Source organism: Oncorhynchus gorbuscha, linkage group LG11 (assembly GCF_021184085.1).
Source record: "Oncorhynchus gorbuscha isolate QuinsamMale2020 ecotype Even-year linkage group LG11, OgorEven_v1.0, whole genome shotgun sequence".
In the NCBI taxonomy this organism is placed as follows: Eukaryota; Metazoa; Chordata; class Actinopteri; order Salmoniformes; family Salmonidae; genus Oncorhynchus; species Oncorhynchus gorbuscha.
The window spans coordinates 58,534,323-58,553,913 of record NC_060183.1 but is presented as its reverse complement, the minus strand read 5'-3'; the positions used below and the strand labels follow the sequence as shown (position 1 = coordinate 58,553,913).

At 44.0% G+C, this 19,591-nt stretch overlaps 1 protein-coding gene across 5 annotated transcripts in view; it reads right to left on the bottom strand.

Annotated features, from left to right (window-relative positions):
• The window catches only part of LOC124049018 (splicing factor, suppressor of white-apricot homolog), a 136,764-nt gene that overhangs the window by 90,813 nt on the left and 26,360 nt on the right, over positions 1 to 19,591 (bottom strand). For all 5 annotated transcript variants that reach the window (XM_046370295.1, XM_046370296.1, XM_046370298.1 and 2 more), the window contains exons 8-10: positions 9,008 to 9,326; positions 8,712 to 8,861; positions 8,501 to 8,594 (exon numbers count right to left, since the gene is read on the bottom strand). In XM_046370295.1, the coding sequence (XP_046226251.1) occupies positions 8,501 to 8,594; positions 8,712 to 8,861; positions 9,008 to 9,326 (563 nt within the window). The remainder of the gene's footprint in view (positions 1 to 8,500; positions 8,595 to 8,711; positions 8,862 to 9,007; positions 9,327 to 19,591) is intronic.

The following is a 19,591-nucleotide window of genomic DNA, read 5'->3' as shown; positions in this document are numbered from 1 at the left end:
AAACCCATCATTTTAGTAAAACACTGAGATAGCTGCTGCTTCAACCCAGCAGAGGTTTGGCAGCTATCTCGACCATCAGCACAAGCAACAGAAAAACAATATGGATGATTATAGCTTAGTGCCGACATGGCAGCAGGCGGAGTGATTACAACACCGAGGAGCGAAGATCAACAATGAGAAGAAAACACACAACCATTAAATTGATGGGAGAAACCGCCACACAAAACTAAGGCTTGGAGAGACAAGTTAGTGGATTCTATTTGGCAGATGACAAATGGTTCCCCAAAGTGGGTGAACAACTTCAAGCATACATTTGACCACTGCTCCACTGAGGCCTTCTGACTCTGATAGCAGACTCTGGTAACATTAAATATGTTGAGTTAAAACTACGTCAAACGAGTCACTTGATCTCGAATGACCTTTCACTTTCTCAAACCTAAAGGAAACACGACAACGGAAAATCACAGCCAGCCTCTACAACTCCCAAACCCGGTGCATGTAAGACAGCACCTGCAAAAACATTATTTTTTTTTTTGCACACAATGTCTCTGATGGTAGCACTGCCGAGACCCAACGAGGAAAACCAATAAATGTGAGCCATCATGCTCAGTGAACTGGCAACCATGATGGGGGGGGGATACAACACTGCAAATGAGTTCCCGGTGCACAACTAGCGGTTGAACAGTAATGTTGACCGGAGAGCTTTACAGGAATGTGACACAGGTGTTCAGCTATTCAACACCTGCTGAACCACAAGGCTGCATCAAAATGGTAGCAGTTGGGTTATACAGGGTTAGGGGAGTGTGAGATGATGCTACTGGACTATACTGTAGATAAGGCACACAGGCATTGTCAGTCCAATACCAGCACAATGCGAACATTCATCCATATTTCATACTTCATATTAATTTCATACTCAGGGGCAGCAGAATGCAGAACTGTTGAGTGACAATGGGACACCAACTCCCTGAGTGTGAATACGCTGCCAAGTTACCCTTAGGAGGTGATGACTGAGTTAGTTAGGCCCAATGATTGACAGTGAATGAGAACAGGTCTGTTTCCTCTCCACCTACAGCTTCCACTGCCCTCTCCCTGAACTCACACTGCCTTTCCAACCTCTGGCTCAGAAAGACACATGAAAAGCCACGGATAAAACCCTGGGGTAAAAGATGGGTACAAATACAAATACCTAGGTGTCTGGTTAGACTGTAAACTCTCGTTCCAAACTCACATTAAGCATCTCCAATTCAAAATTACATCTAGAATCGGCTTTATATTTTCGCAACAAAGCCTCCTTCACTCATGCAGTCAAAGATACCCTCGGAAAACTGACTATCCTACCGATCCTTGACATTGGCAATGTCATTTACAAAACAGCCCCTAACACTACTCAGCAAACTGGATGTAGTCTATCACAATGCCATCCGTTTTGTCACCAAAGCCCCATATACTACAAAATAAAATACATTTTTATTGGTCACATACACATGATTCGCAGATGTTAATGTGAGTGTAGCGAAATGCTTGTGCTTCTAGAGCCGACCATGCAGTAATATCTAACAAGTAACCTAACAATTTCACAACAACTACTTTATATCCACAAGTGTAAAGGAATGAATAAGAATATGTTCATATAAATATATAGATGAGTGATGGCCGAACGGCATAGGCAAGATGCAGTAGATGGTATAGAGTACAGTATATACATATGAGATGAATAATATAAGGTATGTAAACATTCTATAAAGTGGCATTGTTTAAGTGACTAATGATACATTTATTACATCCAGTTTTTTATTATTAAAGTGCCTAGAGATGAGTAAGTATTTTGGCAGCAGCCACTCAATGTTAGTGATGGCTGTTTAACAGTCTGATGGCCTTGAGATAGAAGCTGTTTCTCAGTCTGTCGGTCCCAGCTTTGATGCACCTTTACTGACCTCGCCTTCTGGATGATAGCGGGGTGAACAGGCAGTGGCTCGGGTGGTTGTTGTCCTTGATTATCTTTTTAGCCTTCCTGTGACACCGGGCGGTGTAGGTGTGCTGGAGGGCAGGTAGGTTGCCCCCGGTGATGCGTTGTGCAGACACACTACCCTCTGGAGAACCTTACGGTTGTGGGCCGAGCAGTTGCTGTACCAGGCGGTGATACAGCCCGACAGGATGCTGTCGATAGTGCATCTGTAGATGTTTGAGAGTGTTTTAGGCGACAAGCCAAATTTGAGGTTGAAGAAATCCCGAGGTTGAAGAGGCACTGTTGCGCCTTCTTTTCCACACTTTCTGTGTGGGTGGACCATTTCAGTTTGTCCGTGATGTGATGTTTGTCCGTGATGTGTACGTCGAGGAACTTAAAACTTTCCACCTTCTCCACTACTGTCATGTCGATGTGGATAGGGGGGTGCTCCCTCTTTTGTTTCCTGAAGTTAACGATCATCTCTTTTGTTTTGTTGACGTTGAGAGTGAGGTTATTTTCCTGACACCACACTCCGAGGGCCCTCACCTCTTCCCTATAGGCCGTCTCGTTAGGCCGTCTCGTAGCTCAGTTACCTTAGCTTTCTTGGGAAACTGCTCCAGGTCATCTATAAGTCTTTGCTAGGTAAAGCACCGCCTTATCTCAGCTCACTGGTCACTATAGCAACACCCACCCGTAGCACACGCTCCAGCAGGTATATTGTCTAGTCATCCCCAAAACCAACACTTTCTTTGGCTGCCTTTCTTTCCAGTTCTCTGCTGCCAATGACTGGAACAAATTGCAAACATCTCTGAAGCTGAGGTCTTATATACTTTAAGCATCAGCTGTCAGAGCAGCTTACCGATCACTGTACCTGTACATAGCCAATGTGTAAATAAACCCCACACCCGACTACCTCATCCCCATATTATTCATTACCCTCTTGCTCTTTTGCACCCCAGTATATCTACTTGCACATCATCATATGCACATCTATCACTCCAGTATTAATGTTATCCGTAATTATTTGCGCCTCTAGGGCCTATTTATTGCCTACCTCCCTACTATTCTACATTTGTACACACTGTACATAAATCTTTCTATTTTTCTTTTGTGTTATTGACTGTAAGTTTATGTGTAACTCTGAGTTGTTGTTGTTGTCACACTGCTTTGATTTATCTTGGCCAGATCACAGTTGTAAATGAGAACTTGTTCTCAACTGGCCAACCAGTTGTTTTATTTTTTATAAACGTGTCATAATGGCACCTGGGGTTGGTTGGTAATACACTGTCTGATTCGGTAGGAGAGGAACACATAGGCGCTTTAATTCAGTGTGGCATATAAGCAATGTTCACTGCAATTTATTATAGGTCTACTGATCACAAACTTCAAGGTTGTAAAAATTCTGTGCAATTTCCAGCATGCTTTTACTGTGAACACTGAGGCTGTACCCGCTTTAAGTTACAGTTTCAGACAGTAAGTAGGCTACTTTGGCTATTTGATCATAATGTAGGCCTAACAGTGGCCTACCATCAAAAACAACAGAGAAAATGCATCCCATAACATTTTAACATGGAAATAGCTGTTCTATCATTCAGCCTACAGTAGTAGTCAAGGTGTGTTGTTCAATTTAGACCTACATTCCATGAGACTTCTGAAAAAACATGCAGGGCTTGACATTAACCTGTTTATCCACTTGTCATTCAGACAAGAAGGTGACTGACAATGTTGTTTTTGATGCATGAAACCACTTTACAAAGTAAATTCATTATTATTCCCATACCATTATTAGAGAATCAGACAAAAATACGCCAACCTCTGCCTACATAGCTTATTCAAGCCGGTTTCAAAATACAACACTGCCCCTTTAAGACAAAAACAAATATCTGTTTACCTGACTCGCTTCTCAAAGATATCTAGAAATGTAGATGTTTTGTGCTCTTGTAGGAAGCAACCACTCCCATATTGCTGACTGCAAATTATGTTTAACTGGGCTAATAACTCACTAACTAGTAAAGGATATGAACAAATGTGCACACGTAGCCACACGCAGCTCTCGCTTTGATCTCAAAACAAGCCCATACACAGCTCCCGCTTTGATCTCAAAACAAGCCCATACACAGCTCTCGCTTTGATCTCAAAACAAGCCCATACACAGCTCTCGCTTTGATCTCAAAACAAGCTCATCTACTCACGACCACTCATGCTGTAAACACAGTCCAGTTCAAAGTGAATGACACAGATCCATATATGTCAATGGTCTATTTACATTTACTGTTGGCCTACTGAAGCTGACTGGTTATGGCGCACCGGTATGTAAAGAGTATGGGCTGAGTCATACGTGGTAATGCAATAGAATCCTACTCTGATGCGTTCTGCTTAAAACACAATCTTGTTTGTTATGTTGCATTGAAAGTTGCTAATATTGCGTTGATTCAATTACAATTCCCACAGTAAAAGGGAAACGTTGAGTGTGTTAATTATGGGGAAAAAAATCTATATCGTGCTTCTCTGGGTGGGCGGATATATTCCTTCTGTGGGGCATTCCCGGGGAGCTGCGAGCCAGCGCACACACGCAGCTTAGAGAGAGCATTGCATAAAGATCCATTAGAGAATGGTTACAGATCAACCGTCTGCTTTGGAATGAGATGGGCTCATGCATCATATGATACACACTGGAATTTCAGTGCTCAGGTGTGATTGAAGATAAGATAACAACGTAAAACGTAGAGGAGATGATTCTGGTGGAAACATCTCATCAAAATAAATGGTGGGTTATGATAAAACGGTCAATGAAAATAGACCAACGCATATAAAAACTACCTGGATGAGATGAAACCATATTCATCTATATTAATCTAAACCGAGGATGAGTGTGAATACCTGAGGTACATTCTAAGCTCTGATACATCAGACAGTTCAAGTGCACTGCAGGGTTTAAAAAGGTACCTTAAGCAGAGAGACAGTACATAACCGGGGCTAAAGTGGCCATGGATATAACCAAGCAGCCAGGCCAGCCACAGCCAGACGGAATAATTTCATCTCTGTTGACACGGCTCCTAATTGAGCTGGAGATACTGGATGAATTAAACAAATTGTCCAGATTTTGCTGCAGAGCCAGGGACAGCCTGGTGGGAGAGTCAGCCAGGGGAGCAGAACTCCACTGAGGCCAGAGAGCAGAAATCCCCTGCTCCACTGAAAGAGAAATCACAGCCGCAGTCGCCAAATAAAAACAGACGCTGCTGACAGAGACAGAACTACTTTGCGGGAACTCACATAGCATTTCCCCCAATTCAACTTGTAGCACCCCTGCCATCGTCTCCCTTTCACCACTGTTTCTTTGTGCTTCGTTCAGTCATTTGTCATTGTTCCACTCTCTATCCTATCCACTGTTCTTCTATTTTCCACACTGTCTTTGTCTCATATGAGCAGCACAGCGGGTACAGAGAAGATAAATGTGAGTTAGAGAGAGAGAGTACAGTTCAAACCTCTGTTCATCCAACCAATCAGGGCGATTGTATGTGCTGCCGGATACCACCTATAATAATATATATATAATAATATATGCCATTTTAGCAGACGCTTTTATCCAAAGCGACTTACAGTCATGTGTGCATACATTCTACGTATGGGTGGTCCCGGGGATCGAACCCACTACCCTGGCGTTACAAGCGCCATGCTCTACCAACTGAGCTACAGAAGGACCTACCTTGACTAACCTTTAGTTCGTGCGCGCCATCATCCATCTTGAGAAGAAGTAAAGTGTTGTGCTGCCGACAGACTTTTGACATGCTGTTCCTTACTGAGGTGTGTGCGTCCAGCAAATATAACCACACAATCATATAAAACATTTTCAAATGGTAACAGCTGTGTCTGTGTGGTGGTGACCATCCAGAGTAGTGATGGGTCTCAACATCATGTTCTAACCAGACAGCACTATAGTGGGCAGAACCAAACCAACCAGCATTTCGCTACACCCGCAATAACATCTGCTAAATATGTGAATGTGACCAACAAAATTTAATTGGATTTTAAGTATATAGCAGTTGAGGGCATTCCGACCACTCAGACCAGCTCCAGCTTGCAGTTTTTACACGGTCTTTCGTATCGCCGGATTCTGACCTGCTATAGTTGAGATATTGAGGTGCCCCGAAAAGAATCTGTGCGTCTTGCCAAGAGATGCCTGTCACAACCCACCTCAGTCGTCATGAACCTGAGGAAGAGGAGCTGCGAGGCCCTACACCCCTCTCATTTAAGAGATTACCAGCCCTGCTACAGGCCCGTCTATGACCACACCCTCTCCAGTAGGGAGTTGCAGAGAAAATATGAAAACCTACGTCATGAGCAGGAAGGGCTCAGGAGGGCGTACTCCAGGCCCTCCCGGCCTGAGTCACCGGCGCTACTCTCCTGATCGTCACCGCTCTAGGCAACCGAGCTAGAGCCATCCTCACTGTCACGCCACCACAGCCGATACTCCCCTAGCTGGCCTGGCTACTCCCTTGAGAGACACTACCCCTGAGAGACCCCTCTAGTCACCAGACTGGGGTGAAGATTCACCTTCCAACAGGACAACACCCCTAAGCACACAGCAAGGACAATGAAGGAGTGGCTTGCAAGTCTCTGAATGTCCTTGCGTGGCCCAGCCAGAGCCCAGACTTCTTTTTCAAATATAAATTCGCAAAAAAATGTAAAAACTGTTTTGGCTTTGTCATTATGGATATTGTGTGTAGTTTGATGAGGATTTATGAGGATTTTTTTTTGTTTAATCAATTTTAGAATAAGGCTGGAACGTAACAAAATGTTGAAAAAGTCAAGGAATTTGAATACTTTCCAAAAGCACTGTAATGGGTGTGGGCATATCCAACTGACCGACCAGACCAGCTCCAGCTAGCCGTTTTTACACAAACTCACCCAGAGTACACAGAGAACCAAGGAGTAAATACCTTCAACATCCTCGTTAAAGACTAAGGCCAAGATTTAATCTGACACAGTTAACAACCTGCACAGTGAGACACTTTTAAGGCAATTTCATCTACGTTCAATCCTGTGCGGGGAACGGGCTGGGATCAGCAAATTAATTTAACCAGGTGGCGAAGACCAATCATTCCAAAAGCCTGGGTGGTTTAAAATCAAAGTTTGAAAGGCACAGAGTGACATTTTTTATATCATTCCCCTGCCTTTAAAGTTTGCTAATTTGTTTACTGTAAAGTTATCAGCTCGAGCAATCGTTCATACCAGGGCTACAAACAAACCACTTAAAGCACTTAGCCAGCAAAGGGATGAATACATTGTTTCTCTGTCTGTTACTGCTCACCCTTGATATCTTCTGTTTAGAATATCTTTACAAAGTACTTACGTCTGCCTCCCACCTGAGCCCATTAAGAATTACCAGCCAACCACTTTTCCAATAATTACCAAACACAAATTAATAGTATTCTCTTCATAAAGGCATTCAAATGTCACGCAATTGAATACATGTCTACCAAGAGATGAGCCATGTAAAATGTTGACTGATTTTCAAGTAGCTTTTAATACATTATATACGTATCGCAGCACTGTTAATGTGTTGGGTCGTGGCTAGATTCGTGAGCACTAGAAAAGTACCCGTGAGAGTCTGTCGGCCGACACCCCAGGGGAAGGTAAAAAAATACATCTCTGTTGAATAATGGAGAAGTACCTGACATCCATTTGTTGTGTGATAAAACCGGGGAACTGAGCAAGAAAACAAAGCACAGCTGCATGGTTAAATGCTTTGCTTAGTCCAGGGTTAATTCGCAGAGTTAGGTTTGTTAAACTTAAAAACCAATGTCCTCTTACTAAAATCAGATAAGAGAGACAGAACAATTGTGAGAGAAAGAGAGAGACGGGGTGTTGAAGAGGGTAGAGCTGCGCCCCAGGGGCTAAATCAAGGAGCTGAACAGGCAGGTGCCATTCATTGAGAAAACCACACCAAAGGCACCCGCCAGCCCCTCTTTACGCTACTGCTACTCTCTAGTCATCGTATATGCATAGACACTTTAACCATATCTACATACTACCTCAATCAGCCTGATTAACCGGTGTCTATATGTAGCCTCTCTACTTTTATAGCCTCGCTACTGTTTTTCACTGTCTTTTTACGGTTGTTTTTATTTCTTTACTTATCGATTGTTCACCTAATACTCTTTTGCACTATTGGTTAGAGCCTGTAAGTAAGCATTTCACTGTAAGGTCTACACCTGTTGTATTCGGCACACGTGACAAATAACTTTGATTTGATTTGAACCTGGTAAGCAAAACAGCGAGTCAAGAGCAGGCAGGCAGGCCTTTTGATATCTGGACAGCACACACAATTGATGATCTCTGATCTCAAGCATGAAAGCCTAAGAGCCAAGGCCTTCCAATGCTTTAGAGCCTTTTAAAAAGCAACCTGGAGAGAATTTCAGTGAATGAAAGGCAATATTGATGACTTAAGATCCATCACATCCCCAGAGGGTATATAATTAATTCAAGCAAAATGGTATTAAATGCACACTGATCAGAGAGAGGGAAAAGGGAAGCAGAGGACAATAATACCTCAGGCAGGCTGATTCCCTCTTTCTTCATGAAGTAATGCTTCTTGAACTCATAATAGGTGTTGTACTGGTTCCAGGACTGCAGAAAGTCAAACCTGTGTTGAAGATAGAAACACAAATAAGATGTACAACCATTATATTAAACAAATAGTGTATTGTGAGCCGTTCACCTTTATTCAGTGAGGAGAAGAGCAGTGTCCGTTTCTGCTCACCTCGGGTCATTCTTGACGCGGACACTGGTCTCAAACTTGACACCGTTCCTGGCTACGTACTCAGCCAGCTTGTCAATAACCGGTTGGATGTCAGGGGGTGGGGGAATGATGGCTGGCGCTGCCACAGCAACTTGAGCAGGGGGCCGCGAACTGATTTAAGAGAGAAAGATAAGCAGAGAGAGAGAGAAAGAGGCAAGAAACTTGCTTAGCAATGCATCACATTATGTGGGGGAAAAATAGGTAGTATAAGGATCAAGAAAAAAATATATCCACTTCTCTCCAATAACTGTCCACACCTGGTCTCTGGTATGACAGCTGCAGGTACAACAGGAGCAGGAGGAGTTGAGAGGCGGACTGGGACCTGGCTGGGAACTGTAGTTGGCGGTGGGATAATGGGAAATGTAGTCGGAGGTGCCGTGTAGATGAACCGTGTGGTTGTCTCAGGAGGTGGAGGGGGCGTGGTCCCTGGAGGGGGCGGGGCTCCAGAGTAAGAGGGCGCGGCCAGCATGCTACCAGCGGGTAGGGAGCTGTAGTAAGCGTTGGCATCTATCCCTGGGGGAGGCGGAGCCAGGCAGTAGGTCCCATCAGGTAGCATGCAGTACCCATAATACATCGCTGCCATGTCAGATGTGGAGAGGTCAGAGAGAGAGAGGTGATGATCACTTAACATCTCAAAATAGCTCACGGCTCAAAAAGGAATTCATGCCAATACTTCAATTGCATGTGTTTTTGCGTGTCTCCCCTGTTAACAAGCAGACCTGTAAGTCAGCACTGGATGGGACAGGCCTGCTTATTGTGTTAGAGTGTGTGGGTGTGCTGCAGTGCTGAGCGGGGTAATATATATATACACATTTAGGTCTGACCTCATTTCTAATAGGATCTTAGCCTCGCTCACAGAGGACTGCTCGCTCAACTCCATGCTGATAGAAATTAAAATGTTTAATAATCTATTCCTGATTGCTGTCCAATTAATGAAATGTACTTTGTCAGTTTGAGGATGGGGAAACAAGGGGAACAGTCTTTTCTTCTGGCCCAACAAGAATAATTAGGATCAGCTTGTTGGAAATCATAATGCGTTTAAAAGCAGATATCAAAAACTATTTGCAAAGACTCATTTCCAAAGCCTATCATTACAACCCCACTTCCCATTTCAGACTCAATAAAGCATATCAGCAGCTCAGAGAAAGTAATTTACAGCAGGAATAAGAAATCTGGCATACCGACTGAGATCAACACAGGTTATGAATAAAACTGACAGATTCACTCATAAGTATTCAGATTATATTTTCAAAGGGGAAGAAAGAAACAAGAAAATAGGCTATATAAAAGGTTGACTGACTGAAACTTAATTAATCTGCTGATCTATCATTTGCTACATACTTCAGTCTGAGACAGCCATCATTGAAGTCAGGGAGGTACTCAGATCCAGACTCAGTGCAGAGAAGAAACTAACATCTGTGGGAAAGTAGTATTGGGAGCCAGGGAAATATCGTGCAAAGTGTTCCCTCGTGCAAGTCAAAGGGTTCCTGGTGCAAGTCAAAGGGTTCCTGGTGCAAGTCAAAGGGTTCCCTAGTGCAAGTCAAAGGGTTCCTGGCGCAGGTCAAAGGGTTCCTGGTGCAGGTCAAAGGGTTCCCTGGTGCAAGTCAAAGGGTTCCTGGCGCAGGTCAAAGGGTTATCTAGTGCAGGTCAAAGGGTTCCTGGTGCAGGTCAAAGGGTTCCTGGTGCAGGTCAAAGGGTTCCTGGCGCAGGTCAAAGGGTTCCCTGGTGCAAGTCAAAGGGTTCCCTGGTGCAAGTCAAAGGGTTCCTGGTGCAGGTCAAAGGGTTCCTGGTGCAGGTCAAAGGGTTCCTGGTGCAGGTCAAAGGGTTCCTGGTGCAGGTCAAAGGGTTCCTGGTGCAGGTCAAAGGGTTCCCTGGTGCAAGTCAAAGGGGTTCCTGCTGCAAGTCAAAGGGTTCCCCGGTGCAAGTCAAAGGGTTCCCTGGTGCAAGTCAAAGGGTTCCCCGTTGCAAGTCAAAGGGTTCCCCGGTGCAAGTCAAAGGGTTCCCCGGTGCAAGTCTAAAGGGTTCCTGGTGCAGGTCAAAAGGGTTCCCTGGTGCAAGTCAAAAGGTTCCTGGTGCAAGTCAAAGGGTTCCTGGTGCAAGTCAAAGGGTTCCTGGTGCAAGTCAAAGGGTTCCTGGTGCAAGTCAAAGGGTTCCTGGTGCAAGTCAAAGGGTTCCCTAGTGCAAGTCAAAGGGTTCCCTAGTGCAAGTCAAAGGGTTCCTGGCGCAGGTCAAAGGGTTCCTGGTGCCGGTCAAAAGGGTTCCCTGGTGCAAGTCAAAGGGTTATCTAGTGCAAGTCAAAGGGTTCCTGGTGCAGGTCAAAGGGTTCCTGGTGCAGGTCAAAGGGTTCCTGGTGCAGGTCAAAGGGTTCCTGGTGCAGGTCAAAGGGTTCCTGGTGCAGGTCAAAGGGTTCCTGGTGCAGGTCAAAGGGTTCCTGGTGCAGGTCAAAGGGTTCCTGGTGCAGGTCAAAGGGTTCCTGGTGCAGGTCAAAGGGTTCCTGGTGCAGGTCAAAGGGTTCCCTGGTGCAAGTCAAAGGGTTCCTGGTGCAAGTCAAAGGGTTCCTGGTGCAAGTCAAAGGGTTCCTGGTGCAAGTCAAAGGGTTCCTGGCGCAGGTCAAAGGGATCCTGGTGCAGGTCAAAGGGTTCCCTAGTGCAAGTCAAAGGGTTCCCTAGTGCAAGTCAAAGGGTTCCTGGTGCAGGTCAAAGGGTTCCCTAGTGCAGGTCAAAGGGTTTCTGGTGCAAGTCAAAGGGTTCCCTAATGCAAGTCAAAGGGTTCCCTAATGCAAGTCAAAGGGTTCCCTAGTGCAAGTCAAAGGGTTCCCTAGTGCAAGTCAAAGGGTTCCTGGCGCAAGTCAAAGGGTTCCTGGTGCAAGTCAAAGGGTTCCTGGTGCAAGTCAAAGGGTTCCTGGTGCAAGTCAAAGGGTTCCTGGTGCAAGTCAAAGGGTTCCTGGTGCAAGTCAAAGGGTTCCCTAAGTGCAAGTCAAAGGGTTCCTGGTGCAAGTCAAAGGGCTCCCTAGTGTAAGTCAAAGGGTTCCTGGTGCAAGTCAAAGGGTTCCCTAGTGTAAGTCAAAGGGTTCCTGGTGCAAGTCAAAGGGTTCCCTAGTGTAAGTCAAAGGGTTCCTGGTGCAAGTCAAAGGGTTCCCTGGTGCAAGTCAAAGGGTTCCCTGGTGCAAGTCAAAGGGTTCCCTGGTGCAAGTCAAAGGGTTCCCTGGTGCAAGTCAAAGTTTGGCTCATACTGTTACTGTGGGTAGGTTATTGGGAAATGCTAATTGTGTAAGTGTCAAACTGACTGTGTTTGCAATGACAATTTACTATTTTTAGGTATAATAATTGATCCTAGGAGCTTCTAGCCAGGTTTGTTCTGACAACCTTGAGCTGACAAATTTGCACTCAAAATCAGTTATCAGCAGCAGCAAGAGGGGGGAGAGGGGTGTTTGTCATGATTTGTGGGTGTGGTGATCAGTGCGAGGTCAGTCAAAATGGCACCTTCATCTAAAATGGTCCCCTCACGAAGACTTATTTATTGACCGTCAGAATCACAACCATGACGAGATCGACTGTAACTGTATTAAGTTGAGTTTTCACATTCTGTTTGATACTGCAGCCATCAGAATAATAAATCACCTTAAATTAAATTTTGGGCAAAAAAGCAAATTCAGCACCATCCTTCATTAAATTAGATGGCTCATTCATCACAAAACCCTCTGATATTGCCGACTACTTTAATGAGTTTTTCATTTGCAAGATTAGCAAACTTAAACATGACATGGCAAGATAAAAAACTCTGAACCATATCCATGCATAACTGACCAAATTATGAAAGACAAGCATTGTCATTTTTTATTCACCAAAGTGAGTGTGGAAGAGGTGAAAAAAATATCGTTGACTATCAACAATGACAAACCACCTGGTAATGACAACTTGGAGGGAAAATGACTGATGGTGGTAGCGGACTATATCCCTTCAATCTAAGCCTACAGGAAAGTGGGCGTTCCCAGGCCTGGAGAAATAACCCAAGAATAGCAAAGCACTTTTTACTGGTTCAAACAGCCAACCAATCAGCCTGTTACCAACCCTTTGTAAACTTTTGTAAAAAAATAGTGTTTGACCAGAAACAATGCTATTTCACAGTAAACAAATGAACAACTAACTTTCAGCATGCTTATAAGGTAGGGCACTCAACATGTACGGCACTGACGAATGCTTGGCTGAAAGACATTGATAATACGATGATTGTGGGAGCTGTTTTATTAGGACTAAAAAGTGCAGCTTGACATTATCGATCATAGTTTACTGCTAAAAAAAATGTGTTATGGCTCTGTGCCAAATTGTGGATGGAAAGTTTCCACAGAGGGTGTTCTTTAATGCTGGGTTTCCCCTGGGTGCACGTTTTGGTTTTTGCCCTCGCACTACACAGCTGATTCAAATAACCAACTCATCATCAAGCTTGAATAACGCACAGTACTTCATAGAGCCATGAGCAGTAAAATCAGATTAAAACCATTAAAACAACACCTCACAGCACAACGTGGACTGTGGAGACATGGACGCACACACACAAACAATCACACATTGCAGTATTGTACATTTTATATGGTCTTTGTTTTAATAATACTAATAATTTAATACAATTTTGTATGATGTATTGTTTTATTTATGATGTAGTTTGTTGTGACGTAATAGGTTTATTCCTGTTTGGACCCCAGGAAGCTTTGGCAGCAGCTAATGGGGATCCTAATAAATACTAAATACTAAAAGCTAAATTGTGGGAGTTGAGAGGATGAGGGCTTCCGGTTCAGCATACAGCTGTGTGTCTGTGAGCGTGTGTCTGAGCCTGCTGATCTGTGCATTATATACTCTACAGGGTCTTCTACTGTGGCAGTGGTTTCCCTCCCTGATGGAGCGTACAGGATGGAGAGGGACAGAAAAAGGGAAGGAGAAAGGATGGTGGGAAGGAGGGAGGAAGAGGAAGCAATGGAGAGGGGGAAAGAGAGGCTTGTCTTGTCAAAGGGAAAACTGGATGATATTAACTCATTAGTCACCGCTCTGGTCGACTGTTATGAAGACTCATCCAATATGCACAAGGCTGGAAACCTATAGGAGAGCCATCATTCACATGGTTTATATTTATTTGCTCCATCCCTCTTGATGCCGAGTCAATGGTTAGGATTCATTGACAGATGCTAATCTTTTCTATTGTTATATACAAGAATGAGATGAAAATACAAAATGTAGGAAAGGAAGAAAAGAGAGAGACAAAGACAGAAAAAGAGAGAGAGAGACAACGACAGAGAATGAGGACTGAAGAGGACAATGTCCATGCTGCTCAGTTACAGTTGAAGTCGGAAGTTTACATACACCTTAGCCAAATACATTTAAACTCAGTTTTTCACAAACTGACATTTAATCTTAGTAAATATTCCATGTCTTAGGTCAGTTAGGATCACCACTTTGTTTTAAGAATGTGAAATGTCAGAATAATAAGAGAGAATTATTTATTTAAGCTTTTATTTCTTTCATCACATTCCCAGTGGGTCAGAAGTTTACATACACTCAATTAGTATTTGGTAGCATTGCCTTTAAATTGTTTAACTTGGGTCAAACGTTTCGGGTACCCTTCCACAAGCTTCCCACAATAAGTTGTGTGAACTTTGGCCCATTCCTCCTGACAGAGCTGGTGTAACTGAGTCAAGTTTGTAGGCCTCCTTGCTTTCACACACTTTTTCAGTTCTGCCCACAATTTTTTTTTATAGGATTGAGTTCAGGGCTTTGTTGTCCTTTTGCCACAACTTTGGAAGTATGCTTGTGGTCATTGTCCATTTGGAAGACCCATTTGCGACCAAGCTTTAACTTCTTGACTGATGTTTGAAAATGTTGCTTCAATATATCCACATCATTTTCATACCTCATGACGCCATCTATTTTGTGAAGTGCACCAGTCCCTCAAGCAGCAAAGCACTCCCACAAGGTGATGCTGCCACCCCCGTGCTTCATGGTTGGGATGGTGTTCTTAGGCATGCAAGCCTTCCCCTTTTTCCTCCAAACATAACAATGGTCTTAATAGACATTATGGCCCTTTTTTGTTTCATCAGACCAGAGGACATTTCTCCAAAAAGTACGATCTTTGTTCCCATGTGCAGTTGCAAACCATAGTCTGGCTTTTTTTATGGCGGTTTTGGAGCAGTGCTGAGCGGCCTTTCAGGTTATGTCGATATAGGACACGTTTTACTATGGATACAGATACCGTTGTTCAAGTTTCCTCCAGCATCTTCACAAGGTCCTTTGCTGTTGTTCTGGGATTGATTTGCACTTTTTGCACCAAAGTACGTTCATCTCTAGGAGACAGATCGCGTCTCCTTCCTGAGCGGTATGACGACAGCGTGTTTCCATGGAGTTTATACTTGCATACTATTGTTTATACAGATGAACGTGGAACCTTCAGGCATTTGGAAATTCATTCAAGGATGAACCAGACTTGTGGAGGTCTACAAATATTTTTCTGAGGTATTGGCTGATTTCCCCAAGATGTCAAGTAAAGAGGCACTGAGTTTGAAGGTAGGTCTTGGAATACATCCACAGGCACACCTCCATTTGACTGAAATTATGTCAATTAGCCTATCAGAAGCTTCTCAAGCCATGACATAATTTTCTGAAATTTTCCGAGCTGTTTAAAAGGAACAGTCAACTTAGTGTATGTAAACTTCTGACCCACTCGAATTGTAATACAGTGAATTATAAGTGAAATAATCTGTCTGTAAACAATTGTTTAAAAAATTACTTGTGTCATGCTTAAAGTAGATGTCCTAACCAACTTGCAAAAACTACAGTTTGTTAACAAGAAATTTGTGGAGTGGTTGAAAAACGAGTTTTAATGACTCCAACCTAAGTGTATGTAAACTTCGACTTCAACTGTAGGTGCTTGAGTGTTATTTGACAGCAGGATTAAGCCACGGAGCTGCGGTTCTGAAAGCACAGTTACAGCACATCCATCCATCATCCTCCACTGGCCTCTCTCTGTTTAAAGTGGGGTGGGTGAAACTGACAGACAAACTGTTTCAGCAGAGGAGAGTTGGTGAGTCATTGTGGATGGATGTACAGTGCACCCCTAACCTTAACACCACACAGAGCCAAGAGAGCTCCTCAGGATCCCACCACCTCAGCCTTACAGCCTTGTGTTTCTGACTCAAAAGTATTCTCTCTCCAAACCATATACTTTAGCAGACAAAGTGCTGCTCCTTCCCCAGCCACTCCAAATGGTAATCAATCATTTTCATGGGCAGCCTCTTGAGCACAGCGCCACGAGTATTGTTGAGGTTCAAGGTCTCCAATCAATACCCATCAGGCCAGTTTGTGTCTGGTGAGATGCTTACAGCACTGAACCTGGGATTGCAATCCAAACCAGACAGGGAGCGATAGATTAGAATAACTTTAATTCCATCTCTGTGTTGCTCTCTTGGGAAAAACTAAAAGTGGGAATGAAAAAGTGTGCAAAACAGAAAGTCGGGCTGCGAACATCTGCTGATTAATAAAAAAGCCCACTTACTGAATGCATAACGATTCATAACCTGCAGGGTAACAGCTTGTTGATCAGGGAAAACGTTCACTGGTAGCAATTGTTTAAAGTGGGGTGGGTGAAACTGACAGACAAACTGTTTCAGCAGAGGAGAGTTGGTGAGTCATTGTGGATGGATGTACAGTACAGTGTATTGTGAGATGCTTGTCTGTGGACTGTTAAAACTAGGCCGCATTGCCTCATCGGACCTCTTGAGGTCAAGACAGATGGGGACGCATGTCACCCGACAGGAATGGCACTGGATTGGAAAGCTGCCGTTTTATGGGCTCCTGACCAGTTGTGCTATTTTGTGTGTTTTTCTGTGCTGGTCGTAACTTTTTTTGTCCATAATGTTTCCGCCATTGTTTCCTGTGACTGAAAGGAGCTTCTGGCCATCAGAACAGCAATCACAACCTCGATTTGGATGAATATTTCTAGTTCAACGAATTGGCGGTGCAGGACATACTGCTCACCCCAGACCAGGCCTTAGTCACCCAGACTCGGAGAAGAAAGATGCTGCATAAGCGAGGCCAAAGCGCGGGCACCCTGATGAAACTATGTTTACAAGTGAATAAACCGCCTCCATTCTATAATCACTGGAGAACAAACTGGAAGAGCTCTGTTCAAGACTCCTATCAGCGGGACCTGAAGAACTGTAATATCCTGTGTTTCTTGGAGTCGTGGCTGAACAAGGACATGGATAATTTACATCTAGCTGTTTTTCTATGCATCGGCAGGACAGAACGGAAGCTTGGGTAAGCTCAAGAGGAGAGGTGTGTGTCTCTTTGTCAACAACAGCTGGTGCGCAATCTTTATTATTAAGGACATCTTGAGGTTCTGCTCGCCTGAGTTAGAATACCTCATGGTAAGCTGTAGACCATACTATTTACAAAATAGTTTTTATCAATATTTTTCATACAGTAGCTGTCTATTTACCACCACAAACCGATACTGGCGCTAAGACCACACTCAACAAGCTATTTAGGATCATAAGCAAACAAGAAAATGCTCATCCAGCGGTGGCGCTTTAAATGCAGGGAAACTGAAATCACTCTTAGCACATTTCTAAGAGCATGTCACCTGTGCAACTAGAGAAAATAATTCATAAAACACTCTAGGTCATCTTTAGACCACGCATAGAAATGGATACAAAGCTTTCCCTCGAGGATGCTAAGCTACAGGACTGTTTTGCTAACAAAGACTGGAATATGTTACTGGGATTTCCAGTATTACCGGCATAGCACTCAAGCGTGCACTAAAAACTTGGAGGTGACTACACCATAGTGCCCTTCAAGCTCATCACTTACCTAAGGACCCTGGGACTGAACGCCTCCCTCTGCAACTGGACCCTGGACTTCTTGAAGGGCCGCCCCAAGTGGTGACGGTAGGCAACAACACATACGACACACTGACCTTCAACACGGGGACCCCTCAGGGGTGCGTGTTTAGTCCCCTCCTGTAATCCCTGTTCCACATCACTAAGGATCTATCATAGTCCACACACATCAAGACAGTCGTGAAGAGGGCACAACACCTCTTCCCCCTCAGGAGGCTGAAAAGATTTGGTGCAAAAAGTTCTACTGCTGCACCATTGAGATCATCTTGAATGGCTGCATCACTGCTTGGTATGGCAACTGCTTGGCATCTGACCGCAAGGCGCGACAGAGAGTAGCGCATACTGGGGGCGAGCTCCCTGCCAACCAGGACCTCTATATCAGGGAGTGTCAGAGGAAGCCCCCAAAATGTTTTAAATACTCCAGCCACCCAAGTCATAAACCCTTCTATGGTACTCAATGTAAAGAGCCAAGTTATCGTTAATCATTGTGCATTTATTATTGTGTGTTATTACTTTTCTATTTTCTTTCTCTCTGCATTGTTGGGAAGGGCCAGTAAGTAAGCATTTCACTGTTCGTCAACACCTGTTGTTTACAAAACATGTGACCAATGCAATTAGATTTGATTTAAGAAAGAAAAGCCTAGTCTTCATAGTGCATTCTTGACAGCTTCTTGAAATTTCTAGGGAATGTTGTCAAATCATCTAAATGGCCCCTGATGATTGTATTAGAATGTAGAATGTTCCAATATTGCAACAGACAATCCATAGACCAGCAGAATGGAAGGGAATAAGTAAGTGTCAGGTCAATCAGATGACACCACGAAACACTCAAGTTTAAAGGAAGTAGGCCCAACCTACCTTCAGGCCCTACCGAAATTAATCAACTTAAAATGAGCTCCAAAGCTGAGCGCTTATGGAGTATGGGTAGTTGAGAACCGCCCAAAACTGTTACACAGTCTTAACTCCTCTTGCTTAATTCTCATTCAATACCTGCCTCATTGGCAGATACTGGAGGATCACATTGAGCAGTCTATTCCTTTGGTGCCTTTGATCGTCTCCAGTCTGTTTTACAGAGATTCTCCCAGAGAACTGGTGCCATACACAGAAATCAAAGTCGGATCTATGGGAGCAAAATCTTTCAAAAATTATTATCTTGTCACCATAAGCCAGCACATTAAAAATCCATGTCTGTACTGTTGTGTGATGCTGTGGTGGCGGCAGTGGTGTCAAAGTCGGGAGTGTTAAGCAGAGCACCGCTCGCTCTCCATCCCTCTCTTTCCCACCTCATGAAGCCAGTGGAGCTCTTCAAGTCATGTTAATTAAGACAAATCAGTACAATCAGCTTGAGCTGTCTCTTCCAAGCACCAGGACAATTTCTCAGTTTCCAGTTCAGGCAAAAAGAGGGGAGATGGGGTTGACCCTAGAAAATTACAACCAGCCAAATTGCGAGGAACATCTCTCAAGGACAAATAGGGTAGCCTGGCACCCCATATCACACCCAGCACCTTCAACATCCATCACTTACAATTAATGCAGACAATAGAGAGAAACTGGCTAAGATTTAAGCAAGAACTGAAATGGTGATTTTGTAGCCTCGGACACCCTTTCGAAGGATGGCCCTGCAAGACAAGTGATTCTGTGATGTTGCAATTTTTCCCTAGATTTGCTTGAGCAAAAGTACTATTCTGCAGTGAGCACTGAGCTAAAGTTAGAGTGTTCCTGTGTATGTTGTTTAGGATGAAGGGTTTGGGTCAAGCGAGAGAGGACCCATTTGCCTGTAGCACTAGGGTGGAGAAATGGTTGTGATGGGTGGGTGGATGGGCAGCCAGAAGAGAGCAGGAAAATAAGTGGAAATTATGTCTGCATTTAGAGGGAGCAAACACATCTGTGGGGCGGCCAGACAAACAGCTTTGGATTCAGTCCACCGGCGTTCAGCACAAAGCAAACACTGCAGTCA